This window comes from Crassostrea angulata, chromosome 7 (genome assembly GCF_025612915.1).
Source record: "Crassostrea angulata isolate pt1a10 chromosome 7, ASM2561291v2, whole genome shotgun sequence".
In the NCBI taxonomy this organism is placed as follows: Eukaryota; Metazoa; Mollusca; class Bivalvia; order Ostreida; family Ostreidae; genus Magallana; species Magallana angulata.
In genome coordinates, this window is record NC_069117.1 from 18,170,696 (window position 1) to 18,192,260 (window position 21,565).

The 21,565-nt window shown below is 32.8% G+C and overlaps 1 protein-coding gene across 2 annotated transcripts in view; it reads left to right on the forward strand.

The window, feature by feature from the left end:
- Window positions 1-8,124: 8,124 nt before the first annotated feature.
- LOC128192160 (uncharacterized) overlaps window positions 8,125-21,565 on the forward strand; it is a 29,475-nt gene continuing 16,034 nt past the window's right edge. Inside the window, exons 1-14 of one of the 2 annotated variants that reach the window (XM_052864641.1) lie at window positions 8,125-8,223; window positions 12,895-14,318; window positions 14,461-14,527; window positions 14,639-14,704; window positions 14,791-15,665; window positions 16,113-16,160; window positions 17,286-17,417; window positions 17,652-17,795; window positions 20,146-20,354; window positions 20,482-20,606; window positions 20,879-20,945; window positions 21,036-21,115; window positions 21,193-21,299; window positions 21,401-21,523. In XM_052864641.1, coding sequence (XP_052720601.1) covers window positions 12,927-14,318; window positions 14,461-14,527; window positions 14,639-14,704; window positions 14,791-15,665; window positions 16,113-16,160; window positions 17,286-17,417; window positions 17,652-17,795; window positions 20,146-20,354; window positions 20,482-20,606; window positions 20,879-20,945; window positions 21,036-21,115; window positions 21,193-21,299; window positions 21,401-21,523 — 3,435 coding nt within the window. In that variant the 5' untranslated portion in view covers window positions 8,125-8,223; window positions 12,895-12,926. The remainder of the gene's footprint in view (window positions 8,224-12,894; window positions 14,319-14,460; window positions 14,528-14,638; window positions 14,705-14,790; window positions 15,666-16,112; window positions 16,161-17,285; window positions 17,418-17,651; window positions 17,796-20,145; window positions 20,355-20,481; window positions 20,607-20,878; window positions 20,946-21,035; window positions 21,116-21,192; window positions 21,300-21,400; window positions 21,524-21,565) is intronic. The other variant, XM_052864642.1, reaches the window with a different exon arrangement.

The following is a 21,565-nucleotide window of genomic DNA, read 5'->3' on the forward strand; positions in this document are numbered from 1 at the left end:
GGATGTTCTTTCAAATCTAAACCTTAAAAAATAGAATGGAATAAAACAGTTGTTTCTTTCTCTACACGGTAAGCCATATTGTTGATAAAAATGAAAATCTACCGAGAAGGGTTTTTTTTGGTCATGAATCTCTAAACTTCCTTAAAGAACAAAGGAAAGTTAATGCGGAAACACTGCCTCCTCTGATCGCACGCAGAGAAAGCCAGGACAAAGCCACGAACCGGAAGTGTCATCTGTGTCTTGTTTGTAAATCCCGAGAATAGAAAAAGCAAGGATTTTTACTAAAGGGGACTCCTATCCTATTATGTAAAATAAGAAAAAGAGATAAAAATGATTAAAGAAATTGAAGTTCTGTTCTATTCACATGTCAATTTATGTTTTGTGGTAAAATCAAACCAAATTATTTCATCTAATGAGTACATCCTTTAGCAAGAGAACATACTAGTATGTTTAATTTAGGTTACTAAGTATATTTACTTAAAATGGATTACCTTTGTTTTAAGAACAAATCAAAATCGCTGCAGTTGATGGAAAATACGATGCATGATTCAAAAGTCGTTATGTTTTTATAGTTTACTTATTTATCAACCAAGAATTACTAAAGTACAATAAAAAATTACATGTACATTTTTTTGTTGACAGTTTTTCCGAAAACGCTTTTTTTTGGTATAAGTACATTACCAACGTGTTTTCCCGATACAAATCAAAGTATTGCCTATTTGTTGCAATCACATAATGTTTTCTTGCAAATAAAAGAAGCGATTTACTGAAAGAACCAACTCTAACTATCCTACCGCATTTTCTTGTAGATCAAGATCAATTTAAATTCGATTTTTTTTTTTAATTCTTTACATGTCTAAACAATATAGAAATATTATAAGCTCAAATCAAGGATTGTAATCTCTTAAAAACCATTTTACAATTAAAGTTTTATCATGTTGTAAAGACGTCCTTTCCCCATCGTCATCCGGTGGTGACGAATTGTCAAACTTTTTGCAATATTACCCGAGAGTTCATACTGAATTTTAAAAATCTATATTATCGATTCCATGCATGCAAATTCAAACATATTCAAAACAAAGTTTCTCCTTTCGAAAAGATAAATAACCAAACCTTAAACATCCCCAAGAAACCCAAAAAGAAAAAGTGTGTTATATTGATGTGAAAGTACTGAAACACGTTATTTCAATCCAGATGTGCATATAGTCGGATGTCTTAAATATTCAAGAAATAATCCAACAAACATTGTAGAAAATTCTGTTAATAGATTTCTTAATTATTTCTTTATTACATTTATGGCCAGGCTTTTTACTTTTTATGCTTCTTTTTAGAATTATTTTTTGTTATATTCTACAATGTTTGAAGAAGAATTTGAAAACATGACTAGTATTGCTACACTTCTTTACTATCAAAAATTTCTGGGCCATTGGATTTGTAAATTGTGATATGGTATACAAAGTATTAATCTGTAAAGAGTCATTGAAAGAATTTACAAAGCTGTCAAATTATCTAATCTTATTTTCATATTGTTTAGTGAATGTGTTGTGTTTTGAGGCACATATTTTTTTCTATTTTATGGTAATACTATCTCGCTGATGAAACTAAGATCAATAAAAAAATGCACCACGACGAGGGGTGCAGCAGTCTTTATCTTAGAAAAATAAAAAAATATTGGAAAGACCTCTTTATTTAGAGCTTAAATGCATTTTGCTTTCTAAATGTTCTCTTATGACAGAATACCATAGCATGGTAACCAGAAAGAATATCCAAAGAAAACATTACAGAACAGAAAAGTGAGAAGTGATGAAAATTGGATTAAGACCAAGGGAGCAACAGCTTGGTCAGAAGGAAAATAAAGACTGAAGAACTGTCCATGTTTCAATTTTCCACATGGGCGGGTAAAGTTAACAGAAAAATAGAAGTTCTGAACATATGTAACTTCCTCTGTAATTTAATAGCTAATGTGTATTATAGCAAGAACCAAAAAGTGTTAAGATGACAATACACGTATCAAAAAACACAATGCATCGTCTAAGAACAAAAATACATGACCTTGAAACATTTTATATGTAGATGATTTTACGTACTATGATAAGGATGGGTTATTACTATAGAATATGAAATTATCTATTTGCATGAACAGAAGGTAACCTGCATAAAAAGAAATATTTTAATGTCAAGTACCGTTATCTATGACTGTACACTTTTTAACACACCACATTAACGATAAATATAGAGTTATTTTGTTGCCAATTCATTTTTGTAGTAATTAAGAATCAATAAATATTCAATTTTCTATGTCGTGGAGAGTAAAACATACCGCTGGGACGTTTGTTGCAATTCATTCTGAATAAGTACTCAGTTTAATATCTTTGTTATAAAATGCATTAAATTTGGTCCATCATAAAAAAAAATGTTCATGTACACTCATAACGCACTTTGAAGACATATCAAAGTGCATTGGCATAATGCTATTTAAACTTTTCTTTCAGTGTGTCTAATTTTTTTTTCAAGGTGCGTTACAACGATTGCAATACCTTTTCATCTTTATTTACAAAATGTGTCATTTGTTTTGGGGTACTATAGTAAGTTAATTAATTATTCAACTCATAATACATGAAACAAAATGTGAATGAATGGTTCACAGACCAATAACAAATGAGTTTTATATTGGTGTATTTTTCCCCGTGTTAATAAAATTTCATGTAAAACTAATAAACATACATTTATAAATAACTAGGCTTCGAGTATTTCTTTAAAAAAAATGGATTGATCAATTTTGAAACTTGGCATTAGTTAACAAAGACTTCTGCGCATTCAGTAGAAATCCGATTGCACAAGAAAGTAAAAATTCCTTTAGATGACCTAGTATATTCTATTAACAAAATATAGCGAAGAATACCTGATAATGTATTTTTGATTTGCTGAAAACTCAATAAAATAGAGGTACAAATGTTAAAAGCAAATTAGTTTTTCTGCTCGTTTTTCTTTTATGGGTAGTTTGATGTCTCTAGGTAATGTCTCTGCAAATCATAAAGGGAAACTTTCTTGAAGTGAGGATACTTTTACTTGCCACCATCAATGATCATAGTTAAATTTGATCTTAATCAAGCAAGTATTCATAATTATTTTTCAATTGAAAATTTGAATTACTAGTATTCTATTGACATATTACATTTGAAATAGAAAATAACTTCAAGAATGTATCCGACATCATAGTATTAAACTAAAATAACTGTATGGCAAATTTTCAATAATTGATTCTTGCGTGAAAACAATTAAAATATCAAGTAAAAGTTCTCCTAGACTGAGTTTTGGGTAAAATTACGAGGCATACAGTGTATTTTTTCCAACATAAACTATGTGAGCAAGAGAGCTGGGCCAAAGGTTAATAAATTATGCAATAATTTAAAACAGTAATTAATTAGGGTATAAGAATTTATAAAAGTATAAAAAGACATTGTGTTCCTTCAAAGTAAGTAAATAATGCCATTTTTAATATGTTTTATTATCGTAAAACCCGGAATTCACTTTTAAACGTGTATTTTTTTTTCCTATTCAGAAAAGACGATTAAAATAAAAAATGCCTCCTCAGTTTTTCCACCTTCTATGATCTATTGGGTAGGTCAATTTTTTTCCGAACAAAAATAAGAACAGAAGCTGTTATGACTTAGGGATTTTTATCCCCTAAAAGCACAGATATATGTTTGTTTTTTATTTTTTCAATATAATTAAATTATCGTCATAGTAAGTTTTCATACTGAGTGGGCGATTAGGAGCAAAAACGACAAGATCCACCCCAGTTAATTTTAAATTTTTTCAAAAATGTTATGAGAAGCTAAATCTATCTTTTTTTTTCAAATAATATTTACACGAGCAATGAAATATATTTTGTTCATTGTTACATCTACATTAATTTTGTATTTTTAAACGTGGATAATTTAATACTTTGATGACAATTAAAAGAAAGAAAATATAACGGTAACAATTTTTTAAATTCAATACTAAATGTATTGAAAAAAATATTATTAGAAGCCCAAGTCTATTTTATTTCAAAAAGGAAAACCAAACATTTGTCAGGAATTCTTGTAAAAGTTTGTATTGAGGCGATATTATTATACTACACTCGCAGAGCAACATATTGCAGAATCCGACGCATGCCATAAACCAACTGATGCATAGTTTTAAAAGATTTTAAAACAAGGAGCATGTTTAAAATTGAGAAATATGAAAAAAAAATTAAAGAAATGATTTCGAGTTCGCCGATTTCCATCATTTTCAAACTTACATATTATTGAAAAATCTTTTGAATGAATCATGTGCCATCCATTCAATCCAAATGCCTTTACTTGATATAACGATAAAAAAAACTTACTTCCCAAACAAACATGAAACTTCATAAAAAATCAACGAAAATTGGAAAAACCAAATATATCTTAGCGAGTTATGCGTGAATCAAATTAATCTCCCAATAAAGGAAAATTCTGTACCATTGCGTTCCATATGGATACATATAGGTCATTCCAGAACATTTCTTCGAATTCCTTTAATCTCAAACTTATTCAATATCAATATTTTTTCATTGTTTTTGTTGAGCATGATATTGTAATAAAACAGACAAGTCTCGCATGTGTTTGATTTATGCCATGTGTGTTTGTTTCATCATTTTTGTAGACGATAGTTTTTTATTCGTTCCGTTCCCCCTACTTTAACTAGATGTAAACTGTAATTTGAAGTTTTGCGATATATATATTTACAAAAAAAATTGACTATTGGTGACTTTTGAACATATATGTGTATAGTAAGTTTGTAACAATTGGTTCTTATCCGAATATAAGACACCTTGGACAGGGAAAGAAAACATATCCCGATGTTGTAGCTAAAACCATATATAATATATATGTATGTTTGACATCAGTTATAAATCACCTCGATTCCTTCAGATTTTTCTATATTTGTTTATTTAATATACGAGTGAATATTTTTACAGTAAGTGTTCAAAGAAAGCAAACAGGGTGCTTTGTACTCTACTGTCAACTTTGTAATTCATGAAAATATTTGTTTTATTGTTGTGTTGTGCTTATTGACAACCAGTCATAGAAGATGTTACCTTCACAGGCCATACGGCTGATACTTGGTGGAAATAATAACAAACGTGAACTAATAACAAATGTGAACTGTATCGGTTTTTTGACATTTTTACTACACGCATGCCGATCATCCATTTCCTGCTTTCAAATCCCAACAAAGGAGGTCTTGGTAGTTTGGCTTTTCCACGTTTATTAAAGATAAGTGATTCGAAGAACATAGGTGAAAGACATTTGTTTAAGCAATGGTTTGAATGTTACACGATACGGTACATTTATACAGAATAAATCACGGTGACCAAAATCGATTTCCTCTCGAAAGATATCGAATATCTTTGCTGTCTCAATAACCGTGCATGACTTACAATGTACATCACCAAAGACAGGATATCTTCTCAATGCAATCCATAGTTCTAAAAAGACACAATTAGATTCAGGAAAGGGTGGGACAAGCTTACCCTTATAATCTATAGGTAATACGAGTAATACGAATAGGGTATTCAAGTGTGGTAGGCTTATTGAATGAAATTATGTCATGTAATTCAAATGATTTACTATCTATAGTATTTAAAGATTTCACGGTTTTTTTTCATCATTTTTATGTACATGTCTTTTAATTGACATTTTGGCCATGGCGATTGATACACTAGTTGATGCCTGTACGTTTTGGTGGCTTGATTACAATCCATGGTCCAAAGTGCACGTCGAGCGTATGTTCTTATCTGGCCAAGTACTATCATGGTCCATTACTCAATAGTACACGAGTATCAGTACATACATCCATGAATTAGATCAAGCAGGAAAAAGCATACGGCCGTAAGTGGATTGGCATTTAACACACGACACGATATGCTCTGGTTGTCGGTGAAATATATTTCCTAGCTTGAGTCAGATACATGTATGTGTGCGATGTTTTGTGTGTGTTGAACTTCTTAGAATAAAGACATGCGGTCGTTGAAAACTAATGTTTACTTTAATATTATGAAAATTGACTTTAGATTATATAATATTGAATCTCTCACACTCAAATAAAAAAACCCAGAAAATTTGTATGAATTAATTTATGATAAACAATCGAGTCGGAAAATTACATTCAGGCGATTAGTATAAAGACTTTTAAAGTCTGTGAATCAAGTGTACGTGTGAACATCTCTATTGATTGTGCGCATGTACATGATCAGTCTAAAACAACATGGCTGACAAACGTCGACAATTCACAATATGGACAGGAAAATCAGAGCCATATGCGGCGGTAGTACTGTACTTCAGGTGACTGTACCACGTGACTACACACAAAAAAGATAAACACGGATCTTGAGCACACTGGCGTTGATTAAGTGTTGGAGCAGGAAGCGGTGCGCCTGTACATGTAGAAACACAGAAACGCACTCGACACAGACCGAGGTCCCTACAATGCTCTCTGTAGCTTCCCGTCCAGATCTCTACAGACAAGACCATACCCAAATAACACCGGAGCAATAGATAGAACATACATATTGATCTTTGATATTCCGTGCTGAACGCACCGGACCTTTTTAGTACTCTTTAGCATAGAAACAATGAAATTTAAACCTTTATGACTATAATAGTATAACAGTATTGAATGCACATAATTATAAACATGTAAAAATACATGTAAGACAAAGCAAAAACATGTCTATTTGCCCTCTGGAACTCGTTACTATAAATCGTCTGTCGTGTATCTTGGTTGGATTCCTGCCAAAATTTTAGAAAACGCACGGGTAATTTAAAGAATTTAACATATTATGACTTAAGATGTGAAAACACATTCAAATATCAACCTAGATTTTTCATATGTATGATGAAAAGATACAAATGCACGATACTGAGTGTATAACAAAAGGGATATTTTAACCGACCTAATCACAGCTATTTAATGCTGCTCTGTATATATATACAATGTATATACATGTAACTTATTTTTACACAGACGTGCATTAAGAAATTTTTGCACATTATCTACGATTTATTAACTTTTAAAGTACAACCTTATTTAAAATATCTCTTTTTTCACAACAGATGTCGGAACTTGCTCGCGTGCAAATGGTTAAAATTTTTCCGATTGGTTTCAGTCTTGTACAAAATTCAATTATTATAACAGTTCATCTTGTTTATGAACGATAAGCACCATCATTTGTTTAAAGTTATCGTTAAAAATCATAATAATCGTGTAGCACCCTTCCTGATAACTTTCTTCATGTAATATAATTTTGCATTTCAGTAATAAGCATTGTCTTAGTTAACATGCTGAGACATTAATAACATGTTATGTGTATGTATCTGGAGTAACTTGTATATAATGACAAAGAGTTCAAAAAGATAAATAAAGAGTAACTGTAATCAAGATAACTCTCCTACATTTTTGCCATAAATAATTTTTGCAACATTATTACAACTACATAATTATATTACCTGGAAAATAAGCTACGTATATATGTCAAAAAGAGGAACATACATGTATGTACAATGTACCTTCCAAAATCAGGTCGCTTAGATTTGAAAATAGATTCAATGCTTACTTCTATTGAAAAAATTTCTAAACAATTATAGATCAATATTCATTTTGTTAAGCCAATTTGATAAAAAAAAAATACATGCATGCAGTAGTTTATTTTTGGAATAACTAATATAGTCATATTTTAGATGGAAACAGCCCGATCATAAATATCTCGGTCCTGATCGGTTACAATATTCTACCCAAATATCGGATACTATGACAAAGAAGCAAATAATTATTAAATAAATGCACATACATGTATGAAAATACTGATGTATAATTATTAATCACTGTTAACTTCATTGTTATGTATATAATATTTGTTTTATCATTAAAGTCATGAACAATTTGAGAAAGTCTTAGAAAATGAAAGAATAGTTTCATGTTAGAATTTAATAGCTAAATGTATAAACAAGTAACGACTGTTACGAAATAGTGTTCTGTTGTCGGCTGGAGAGTTCACCATTCATACTTCATGTTCACCACAGTCGGTTTTGCTTTGCCACTATGGACCATTTGGTAATAAAACGCGGGAAATCGGTGTCCTAAAGATTAGGGGAATGACGCATGCGTAGACAATACCACAACTTCATGGCGGCGTCAAGAAAAGACTAGAGGGTAGGACATAGCAATGGGCTTTTCATTGTTTTTGTTTATCATAGCGATTGCAGTAGAAATATCAACAAACAGTGTTGATCTCTGATATTTAATAAGGATGATACAATGTCTATTTTTTGTCTCAGGTGGATTTTTAAGCTGTATGCTTGAGTTTTATCGAAGGTTTTCATCGTTGTTTTGTCCGCAAAGGAAGTGAAACTTCGATGGCTGAACACGTTTTGTCGAAGAAATATGCACGTGTAGACAGTTAGCAAATTTAACAAACAACGAGCATGTATGTCAGCTATTTAGAAGTCATTTCATCTATAATTTACTAATTTGTTTTTGTTTTTTCTCGCACGTTGTTGCAGAATTCATGCTTCTAACAATTGGTACAGTGTTGTTCGAAAATTATGGCATGTTTTCAGTATTGATTGTCACACCACGGAATTGTTTGTAGACGAAGCCCTTAGCACATCGAACATTGCACTCAATACACACGTCATATGAAAACTTATTTGACCAGAGATTTCTTTGTTTTGTTTGTACTTGTATATCTTTTTATTTTGATATGGATCAATGTTTTTTGTTTCAGGAAAGAAAGAAAAGTAACAAGATTGTAATGATTAAAACTAATTATATATTGATGGATAAGAAAATTTGACTTCATAATTTTTTAGTTTTATACATTTTGAAAGAACAGATGACTGCCATACATATGAATATATTTATAAAATCATTTTTTAATTGAGATGACCCAAATTCTCATGAACTGAAGGAAAAGTAATGCTGGTCTGATTAAAAAAAAAATTATATGGAACAAATGCATATTTTCTAAGTGCTCTCTTCAAAAGCTTTATAGTTGTTGTTTAGGCTTTTGGCAGTTTACTTGTAAATTGATCTTTTGATTATTTCATTGTCTAAGCATTAACTCTGAGGGAAGAGGACATTGTCACAAGAGATTCTAAATATCACACCAACAGATTATAAAAAGTATTTCAATGTTAAAACGAAAATTTGATATCTGCATATTCCAGGTGTGTGTATGTCTATGTTGTAATGGTTAAAGGTTAAATAATTTGATGTAAAGTTGTGTGTTACGTAAATCAAAATGAAACTGAGTGTTGTCTAAAATAAAGGCTTCCCATACTATAGCTGCCTCAGTAATTTATCTACATCTTGATTTATCGAATGCAATATGGTATTTGACACTACTGCACATTAGGCCAAAAATGAACAGTAAACATACATATTTGTTTACATTTCCAAATCTGGTTATTGACTCATTCTTTTTCTTTCATGCTCTTTGGTATTTTTTTGTGATTTAATAGACTTCCTTTTCAAATGTCTTCATCTTTTGTCTTCATTGTTGCTGGTAATCCAAAAAAAGATGCAATGTGACAAAATTTTTGTTTTTAAGACACATGCTTTCACACTACACGGATAATCTATTTCCTTTAGATTAATAAGATATTACAATTTGTAGAATCTTAAAATGTATGAAATATTTATGTGTAAACAAAAAAAAAACAAAAACAAAAAAAATAGTTTGGTGACAGGATAAGTTTGTTAAGCAATTAAGTTTATCTTATTTTCAGGATAGTTATATCTTTACATATATATTGAAATAATGTAAAGTATTTTCAAAGTTTTGAACATGAATATATGATCATACTATTGAATGCACTCCTACAATTTTAACATTATCTAAATCATTAGATAATTGTGATGGACCAATTCAACCAAACGCAGTGAACTACTGATTGGTATTAAAAATTCAAATAAGTATATTTGTAATGATATTTGAGTAATCTTGCTCAAAAAGTCTTATTAATCCTTGCTAGTCATGAATTAAAAGTACATGTATACTTGATCTATTGTAGGGATAAGCAAGAATTTTTAAATATTAAATGGTAGGAGACTATAGTCGACTATCCCAAAGGTCAGTTCATACAGAATGGGCAAAGTGAAATTCATGTTTAATAAAAGGTCAGATTTATGGTATCATGAAAACAAAAATTGTGTCCAAAATATTTAATATCTAATAAATATATTTCTTTAAAAGCTTTGGATTTTTTCATTATCATATCTAGAAGAACAAAATTAAAGTGTCTCAAAGTAAAGAAAGGGAGATGGTGAGGAACCAAAAAAATTATACATAGAGAGAATTCAATGGAATTCAACCTATGATATATTATCTGACTGCATGTATATGGTTATCATTCCTATATTGTCTATTTTGCTTTAGTTTAATGAATATATGCAATTCCTTCACAGTTACACACTACAGATTTTGGATGAAGCTTAGTATTGGTATTTATATACATAAACTATTTGCTACAGAACTGGAATTGAATGTCAGAGATGTTATCTGTAAGTTTAGAATCTCTCGCACCCCGCCGCCATCAAATCTTTATAATGAAATATTTTTTAAAATGGGGAAAACGTTTTATAGTGTTTTGGTTTATTAAATTTGAAAATAGAATAATTATTACTTGCAACAATATTTATAAGGCAAAGAAAATTTAAAATAAGTTTTGTTGTAATGTTAATAGATAGAAGAAAATACAATGGAGAAGGCTGGGATTTGAATATGGTTTTCATGAATATGGAGTCAGATGCTCTATTTTTCTGTTGATTGCCTTTGACTGACCAGAAGAGAATCTAACCCAGCTCTCCCTAATTTCTAGCTGTTTGCTATCCACACTGTGTCCCAATCACCAGCTCGCAACAATTCTTCCCCATTATTTGTCTTTTTTTTTCAGAAATGAAACCACCCCACATAGTAAATTAATATGTTATTTGAAAATCTTGTGTTTATGAGTAATTTGACAGTGGTCATACTTGTGTGTTGAAGAAAAAATTTCTTATTGATTTGCTGATGTTGATTTACCCAGTCCTGAAAAAAAAACTCCATGAGATTAATAAGATTTTGGGGAAAAGAAAGGGTGTGTGCAAACCTTCTAAAAACTGTATGTGACAGTTATTGTGCAAGTGAAGTGGGCAATGCAGATGCAAGTAGTAACATTGAACATTTGTTATTTTGTTGATCCAAAGCAAAAATTTGAATTCAATTTTTTAGATATTTTGCATTCATTTGTTATTGGTTATAAATGTATGGAATGTTGAAAAGAATAGGGATTTGTATAAATGTTTTGTTTTCTTACTGGAACTAGTGTCAAAAAACAACCATAGTGTTTACAAATTTTCAGTTTGTATAAAATTTTGTAGTCATGACCTTTGTTACAAAGTTTATTGGTATGAAAATTTAACACATGATAATATTTCACTGGCCCACAAGACTCATTCAGATACATATCATTGGCTTTCACATCTACCAGGTTTATGTTTTTACCTCTCAAGATTATGTAATTTTAAGTTTGTTTTCTTCCAAAATTTTATGTTCTTTGTTAGATGTAATACAATCACTGGATGAAAAAAAGCAAAATATGATGTCATCATGAGTTGGAATGTAGAGTGATTTGGGGGGGGGGGGATGGGGTGTACGTCTGTAGAATATAGTTACATATTTATGAATGTAAAAATTGTAACATATTGATGTTTATTAATTTAATGTGTATGTTGCGATGAACGCTTTGCAAATGGTGAAGTGTTTGGAGATATATTGGCATGATATAATTTTACATGTCACAGTTTGGTGATCACATTGAAGTTCCTGAAGCAATTGGATGCATAAAGACAGTTGACTTTTGTAATACATGTATACACAATGTACTCAAAGAAATGTTAGCTTGTTTTCATTCATCACTGCATCTTATAAAGCAAAGTTTTGTTAAGTAGAATTAATCTCTACTCCATTGAGACTACTAAAAAAGTTCTTAATTGACTTATTTAATTATATTGACAATTGCTAATGATCTCCATGATTTGCTTTGGTAGGTTTTACATCATTCTTTCACTATTGAAATGAGCTTATCAGCTAGTGTTAATATTCATTACTTTAAATACATGCATGCATAGCCCAGAGTGTGCATTATAATTTGGATAGACATTATTAGAGGATAAGGTTCATTATGGAATTCTTAGGCCCCTTGCAATCAGTGGAGCATGGTTACTTGTTTATATGCCTTATGTAAATGTAGGTCATGAGTGTGATTCTGTGTACCGGTATATACCAACTCCACAGTCAGTACTAAAATAGAAAGTTGAGATATGGTACTTGGGCAGCAATTTTATCCAGTTTTTTAACCCCCAGTTTAAAGTTATTGGTCTGTGAGTTTTAAATGTAGGTGGAGAAGGATGATAGTGACTGCAAATACCTTGCTCACTTGTGTCATTACATTGGGTGTTCTTTTTTATGTGTCTCACCTCAGAGTAGGTCTAGTATTTGTATAGACACTCAGATAAGGATACAGATACAGGATGTAGCAAAAGCTGTTGTAGCAAAGAGAAAATAGTATAAATTTCTTTTTGTTTTAGCTCTTAAGTTTTGTTGAGAGATTTGTTAAATATTTTATGGATTACTTAAGTGAATCCTTTATGTAGTCTTGCAAGCATTCCATTTGGTTTATTTCAGTATCCAAGCACCTGTATCTTATTACATTGACTACCAAGTTGCTGTTCAATATTAAAGGATAATTTAGAGACAGTCATAATGTTTTCAGTTTATCTAATTGACATGGATACATAGTAGGGAAAGAATATTGATTGATTGAGTAACTTGTTTTTCAGAAGTGGTGATGGTGAGTGGAGTGTGAATCAAAATGGCCGCCACTGTTCCTGAAGGGGTTGTAGCAAATGGCATCTCTGCAGAAGACCCTGAACCGCCTTGTTCAAATGGAATGGGTGGCTGCAAAACAGACATTGATGATTTAAAATCCAAAACGGAAAGTCTGGTGAATGGGCTTTCAGAAAATCCTGTTTCAAATGGTTTTCACACTGACACTCCAGAAGTGAAAAATGACAGTGAAGCTAATGTAAACAGTGATGATAAAATGGAACTCAATAGTCCCATAGCTGAGGTCACTCCAGATTCCGGTGCTGACACAGGCAATGTAGAGTCAAAAGATGAAAAGGATGGGAAAGACAATAAAGATGAAAAAGAAGAAAATCCCTCAAGAGACAGTACGCCATTAAGTGATGTTAGTTCCCTGACCCCTGGAGTATCAAGAAGTGGTACCCCCATATCCTCCCAAGACAAGACAGAGGATATCAAAATAGTGGATGTCAAAACAGAGGATGTCAAAACAGAGCAATCTCTGCCTGTTTTGGCACAAGAGAAAGTCATGCGCAGCTCAGAAGAAAGGTCTATGGATTCTACTGACAGTGGGACTAGTAACAAGAGTTCTTCCTCTGTATTCAAAAATAAAACAACTCCTAAAGCTAGAAAATCAGGCCCACCTGCCAAAAATATTCTCCCATCAGCCCTGGCGATAAAATCGTCTAGTTCTTCTGGAGAAAATGTTAAATTAAATTTACCCCAATTCAATAATGCTATTACTGTAGATAGTAAGTTTTTGGAGAAAATTAGTAAAATTTCCTCTGTAAAGCATGACATTAAACATGAGAAAACCCATACTGTATTACCAATTGCCAAGGACAATGTGGAAAATGGAGGAGTTGAGCAGAAAATGAAAAAATCACGAGCATCATTACCTATTAATTCTCAACCAAAGGTAAAAGGTGAAGTTTCTGAGAAAACTGATGACACTCTCTCAGACTCATCATTACTTGAAAAAGATGCCTTTGGGAAAGTTAAGAAACGATCAAAGAAACGAAGAAAAATGGGTGCTTATAAACTTCCAAGTGAAATTAAAAAGAAATTTGGTCCTAAAAAGAAGGATGGAGACACCAACAGTTTAAAAGATGAAAAAGAAGAAGATGATTCAAAGGTACATGTGAAAAGTGAAGAAAAGACCAGCCATGTTCAAATGTCCAAAAAGATATCAAGTAGACAAGTGTCCAGTCCTGAAAATGGTCCACGAAGATCAGCATGGGACATGATGAAATCCCCCAGGGTGACCCCAAAGGGCAAAAATACTCTTGGTAGTACCAGGCAAAAATTGACACCAAATTCAGACAAGTCAAAGGCTCAGACTTCATTAGATTCTTTTCTGAATCGATGTGATCAAAAATCTAGTCAGATTGAAACTCAGGTAAATTTTAACTCTTTACACCTGAAAGAAAATATCAGAAACAGAAGTTCTTTGATCAATTTTAGTTTAAAAATTGGTATTTATAGTTGTCATGACTTGTTCATTTTTTAAATGCTCATTCATTGTTATTTATGGTTACCAGAATAAAGACATTTCTCTTGGTGGGTCTAAAGATAGAAGATTAGGTTTAAGGAAGAGGAAGAAGGAAGGTAAAGTATGGCTTTGAAATAGGCCCATTCATTGTCTTTTGTCACCATTAAGCATGCTTGCCTATGTATGATGCAATATTTTATAAAGATGAGGATAATTTTATATTACAGATGACTTGAATGATGAGGATGACGATGAAGGAGTTAAAGACAAAAAAGAATCAGACACTTATGCAGGTAGGATATATCTGATGCAATATCTTATTTTAAAAAAAACCCAGATATTGAAAGAAAACAAGTCAACAAATTAAGTTTAATTTCAGGTAATCGAAAGAAAAGGAAAGAGGAGACTATTACCATAGTAACAGCCAGTCCATCCATGGCAGCCCCTGTAGGTTACCAGTCCTTACTAACCCCCCAAAAAGCAGGAAGCCTCATTGCCCCTGTTTTTAATACATCCGCATTACATTTTATCGCCACATCCAACGCCATCACTTCGTCGTCCCCCAAAGCAGCTACCACGGTCGTATCCTCCACCTTATTACCACAAAACTTCACCAACATCGTTCCAAATATCAATGCTCCAACCTCAGTGTCTCCTGGCTCCACCAGCGTGAGACTGCCCTTCACCAAGGCCAACTTCGTGACCACCGGTCACGCTCCATTGCTGCTGGTGCCGGTTAACACCAGCGGCCAGGTGGTGAATGCGGTTCCCATATCTACCTCACTCGGGGTAATGACCTCAACCATTCCAGGCCAGGGGTCACCTGGACAGAAGATCATTCTGTCTGTACCTGATCCAAAGTCAAATCCACCAAATAAGCTAGGAGGTTCCCCTCCAAGGTATATCTTAATGCAAAATGTCGCCAGTAGTTTTGTACCCCGCTCCACCCTGGCATTAGGAACGCCTGTGCGGCCTCAACTTCTGAGTTCCCCCTCGGTCGTTCCACTTAACAAGTCTGCCACCTCCTCATCATCAGCAGCTAGGCCTAACTTTATGTATAGTAATCAGTCGTTTGGTGAAAAACCGTCTGTGATAAACAATCTTTCTAACAAACTTGATGCGGTGAACAAAAAAGACTTGGAGTCCATGGATGATGACCGGTCTGTCTCTCCCTCGCCCAGTAGTCTGAGTTACCCAGTTACACCCCCCAAAACTCCGGAGGATGGGAGCGAAGATTCCATGTCTGTCTCCTCGGTATGTAGCCCATTTGTTTCTCAGATTTTTTTTTTTTTTAAGAATATAACAAAATTCCTTTAGGGGTTGTGAAAGAGTTAAGGTTATCTGAATGTTTGAATGATTTTGAAGGGCTTAGATTTATTGAAGTCAAATTCCAGTTATATGATTAAGGATATCAATATCCAATGTGTGCTTTTACAAAATATGCTTGTAGAACAGCAAATCTTGCAATATAATGAATATTCTGACTAATATTTCCATTTATCAAGTGCATTTTGATCTTTTGAAATATAAGAATTAAGTGAACAAAGTATGAAAAGTTTGCCAAAAATAACCAAATTATGAAACCACTTTCTATCAACATGATTAAATCGATTCTGTTTTATGATTTAGAAATCTATTTTTGGCATTGCCCAAGTTGTTCCTTGTTCATGACTGAAGTTTTAAGATTTATTTTTCCTATAGCCACGTAATCATGGTAGTGCAACATTTATTGGGATTAGATATGTCCATGTAAGTGACAGAGCTGCAGAGACAGCTGTAGCCAGTCTTTCTCTCAGTATTGTGACTAGAGTGTAGTGGTTCTCTTTGGTTCATCCAATGGCTGCCTTTTTCCCATTTTAGTTTATTTACATCACATGCTTCTTTTTGTTGCTGTTCCAGTAGACCCATTATATTTGATGATTAGAATTATTGATGCTTCCTTCTTATTTACACTTTTGTTTATGATGCTCTGCAATATAATTTTTTTTTCTTCTTTTATTTTCATTCGGAGTCCACTGATTTATTTCTTGTCTTTATAATCTTGTATAGCATGGCTGTGATTTAGACACATGTATGCATGAATGAATACAGTATGTATCAAAAGTTGATGACAGAAGTGATCTATATAAGACATTATGTTAAATAATGCTGACCTTTCATAAATACAGGTACATGTAGACTGTAGAGATATCAGTCTGACACACTGATAACAAGTGGATATTTGTTTAAAGAATAACTTCTGAATTGTTTATGGAAATATTAATACATCCCTTCTCATAAATAAAGTTTGATAATCTGTTCAAAAATTTCATGTTCTGAATTTTGTTTGATCATTTGAACCTGCTTAATTCTCAAACATACAATCAGATTGGTCATGACATTGGGAGTTGATGATTAAGGTTGAAAGGTCAAACTGCTGATTTTTTAGACCTCATGTTATCTTTTCAAGTTTGATATATTCCACTCAATCTTATATAAATGTTGTTATTCTTATAGAATTCTATTTAACATATTGATCAACAGACATGGATAAAACCTTTTTTCTTTAAACCAATTTGTTGTAGAATTATGAAATGCATAAAATAATACATGTTAGAAATTGATGTTGTGTGTTGGCATGTCATTGTACAGTACTTTTGTATTTGGCTCTTCAAATTTTGGATGGCATTTTAAGTGGGGAAATCATCTTCTTATCTGGAATCTCATAATGGTTAAATTGCAGCTTGAAGTACATGACATATACTTTCTGACTGTTAAACTTAAGCAAATGTGATAAAAAGTCTTGCATTTTGTATACATCAGTCTTGTATGACAGTTATATGTTATTGTTACAAGAATTTAGCATTCTTCTAAAATTATATTTTGTGTTTGCAGGCTCCTCCAGGTCCTATTCCTCCTGACAAAGATGTGATTCCATTGTGTTGTTGTAAAATTAATGGTGCTTGTTTCAAGAAGTTGGGATCTAGTGTTACATATTGTCAGGCACTGGATTCTGTGGATGGCAAGGTCAGAACCGATTGTATTCTGATAACATTTTGAAAACTTTTCCTCTGTATAACAATTAAAGTGCAATGTGAAAATTAAATTTCAGAACATTTTGTCTTAAAACTTTGTACATTTGTTGAATTAAAAGAAAAGTTCTCTTTAATACAAGAACACCTGTAAAAAATCTCGTTGGTATCCAAGATTATTCAAAAGTAATTCTGAAAGTCTAGGAAGTTTGTGTTTATTTTGCCATAGGTCATGGGCTGTTGCAATAAAGTAACCAACTCTCAGTTGGTTCGACCAGGTGTTAAAATTCCATTTATGGCCATTTGTGAGGCGCACAGGAAGAGACTAAAGCTTCATCAGTGTTGTCCAGGATGTGGACATTTCTGTACACAGGTAAGTGTCGGGTTTTTCTATGCCTGTCTCTTTTGGACTTACCAGAAAGCATTCCTGAAGTTTAGATTGTTGACACTTATCTTTGTCTAACTGGTCTCTAGGTATTTCAGAATATGGGAATCAAGTTTGCATAGTACCACAGTACTAATTTTTAAGATGTCGAGCTAAAAGTCCAGATTTTTCTTCTGGACTGCAATCTAAATTCGCTTTAAAAAGTTCCTTAAAAGTCTTAAAAATATCAAAACGTTTTTATTTTTTTTATCCATTAAATTGAATTGTGCACAAAAAACAACTGTATCTCCCTGGTTATTGATGACAACACATTGCAAAATCATAAGTTTGCTTAATCAATGATATGTTGAAATCACCCAGAAGTGGGGTCACAAGGGGGGGGGGGCAAATTTGTACATATGAATATATTGACAAAAGTCTTTGAATATCTTCTTGTCAAAAACCACATAGCCAGACAAGCTGTTGCTTCTGTTGAAGCATCCATAGGTAGTGAAGATTCAAATTTGTTTAAATTATGATTCTCATGGGTAAGGTGGAGCAACAATTAGGGAGGGTTGAATTCTTACATAGATGATAGATATATAGAGGCCGTTTTTAAGCAAAAAATAAAAAAAAGTATAAATAGGTCGACTTCGAAGAATTGGTCAAAAAATTACCGCTAGTTTTAATGAATAAATGGTTTAAACCAATAATGTTATCATATATTGGCCTTTAATCTTGTTTCAGAGATTTAAACAAAAGGGAATTAAAACGCATTTCTTAAAAACATCGTAAGAAAATGTCTGAAATTGCATCAAAATTTCCAAACCAAATAATTCAGTACGGCCTGGTTAATTTAAGATCGTTTTTTATTACTTCCCTGCCATGTGTACAAACTGGTGTTAACCAGGGGATAGTAACCTAGCCTGGAGTCATGACTACGGTAGCACATGCCACCCTGTGTCTCTGTGTGACTTTTTACTGTGTATATACACACGAGTCAACCTCTGACCTTATCAAAGCCTGCAGGCGTGAGTAGCACGTGCCGAGAGTTCAACTGTGTATAAACAAAGTAGGCGCTACCCAGACTGATTTCAGAGACACCTGGCTAAGATTTCATCAAGAGTTTTATTTTGAATATACAGAAAAAAACTTGTACTTGTATTCTATTATAAAAACAAATTGTTTTGTTTTTATTTCTACCCAACGATATTTTTCCCCTGTAATTACCATTTATACGGTTCTCATTTTACCTTTACCATGCAAAATAGATTTCTTGTTTATCGTAAGCACACGATCAAAATGCATGACAGCATGTAATAATGATCGAAAGATGATTCAGTCAGCGATCTAAGTAAGAAATTTAAGAAGAAATAAATTTATTCACATTTAATTTGTTTAAATGATAAATTACTACAGTATATTGATTAAAATCCATACGATTTTTACACAGAAATTCAAACAGTATTATAGTAAACATTCATGATTTTATTGGAGGGTTTCATAAATTTTTGCAAAATTTCATATCAAATTTTCCAAAAAAAAAAAAAAAAAAACATAAATAGGGTGAAGCAATGAATAGGGCGAGGTCCACGTGTCAGTAAAAAAAAGTATCTACCTAATTTCCAAAAAATACGCTATATAGAATTTTTTGTTGAAAATCTTTTCAAAAACCAATTGGCTAGACAAGCTGTCACTTGTGTGTAAGCATCCTTAGGTAGTGTAGATTCAAGTTTATTCAAATCATGATCATCATGGGTAGAATGAGGCCACAATGGAGCGGTGTGGGGGGGGGGGGGGGGGTTATTGAATTTTTTCAAAGGAAATAAATTTGATTATTCTCAAAAACTCAAACATATATAATATATGGTATTAGCAAGAAGATTCTCAATTGTTAGACTGTGCCCCCTGGACAATTTGGGGTAGCACAAGAGGTTCAAAGGTTGATGTAGGTTTATATTTATATTAATAATTGTTCTTCTTGAGAACTGCAATGCTCAGTATGTGTTATGACTGAAATCATCCAGTTACAAAAGGGGCTCAATGTTTAGCATAAGACAATCTGAAGAAAATTTTGAAAATCTTTTTATGCAGGATCTGTTTTACTACATAGTTCAGATATTTTGAATATGACTCCATAAAACTGGTTTCATCATGGCTGTCCTTGCTCGTGTGAGCAACGTGGCCCATGGGCCTCTTGTTTATTCTGATATTATATGATAATACAACAATTTGTTAAGAAATTCATATAGTGTCTATTCCAGCAAAGGTCAGCTCAACGCCTTTGTGACCATTTCGGCCTTTGATTAGTTGAGGTAGTGATTTTTATTGAGAGTTCATTAAAATCTTGTTATTGCAGGGTGCATTTGCTCAGTGTAGGAAGGTCCCTGAGGGCAGCAGTGGGGTCAAATGTCCGGTCCATCACTTCCACAAGCAGTGCCAGGTCCTGAGAAATGGCCGCTACTTCTGTCCTCACTGTGGTGAGGAGTCAGAGCAGTTTGAGGTCACACTGCAGCTGGACGAACCTCGTAATATGACCAACTTTGAGGACAAGTACAATAAGCCTCAGTAAGTGACCGCTAGAATGTATCTTAGCCTTAGTATCTGAAAGCAAGAAAGTGTGTTATATGTATATTTAAATGAGCTTTGAAAACAGATAGTTTGTTAAGATGTTTTGAATCGTGAACTTTTTCAGAGTCTCCCGAGCCAAGATGGGATTTCATTCCAATACTTATAAAAACTTTACGAAAGGGGACAAAGACCCTTCAGAGGAAGAAGTTACTGCCACACACAAGGCACAGGACAAGACCATATCTACTGGTAATGGAGACCAGCATAAAGTCACTGTACCAGTATCTTTAGTGTCTTGTTCCATATTTATTTTCATGTGTTTAGTAGGGTTATCTTTCAATTCTGGCCATCTTCTTTTTTTCTCAAATCTCAATGTAGTTTGGAGAACTGGCTAGCATTTTCATGTACAAATGGTAGAACTGAGGACTATGCGTTAAAGCATATAATGTATTAAACCTTGTATATTCAATATTCTGTCAATAAATATGGAGATATTGATAAACAGTTGTAATATGTTTCAGGCGGTCTTCCTATGGGTCCTGACAAGACAGCTCTAGAGAACGTCCTCTTGTCATTCTCTGAAGAAAGGTACCTAATGGTTGTTCAAAAATGTTAAATAGATTTTTAAATTTTAATTTGATGCAATTCTGTTTTTTACATATGTGTTTACTCTTCCAGACCAAGGCTAAAAAAGCTTCCCAAATTTCTCTATCATCCTGCTTATGAAGGGGACCTAGACAAATTTATGGCTATGATAGGTAAGTCCCTCTTGTCTTTACAATGTGTCTTAAGACCCAAACAATTACAAGAAATATAATTTTTATTGTCTATGTAGCTGAAGGATTCGACATTAATGAGAAAATTGAGGACTTTGAAAACCAAACACCACTACATGCAGCCTGTATATCAGGAAGTCTACCTATTGTCCATGTCCTAGTTCAGGTGCAGTTGTCTCCCTTAATTACTCTTTCTTTCTTTCTTTCTTTCTCATCATCGATAGAAATATGATGTGAACTTAATATTGTCTTTGAACCATTTTGTAGATGGGATCATACATTCATGCAACAGACAAAGAATTGAAAACTCCATTGATGTATGCTGCAGAAAATAATCACTTATCCATTGTTAAATATCTGATGAAATGTAAAGCCAATATCAAGCAAAGGGTAAGGAAATTGAACCTTTATATTGCATGCAATATAGATGGA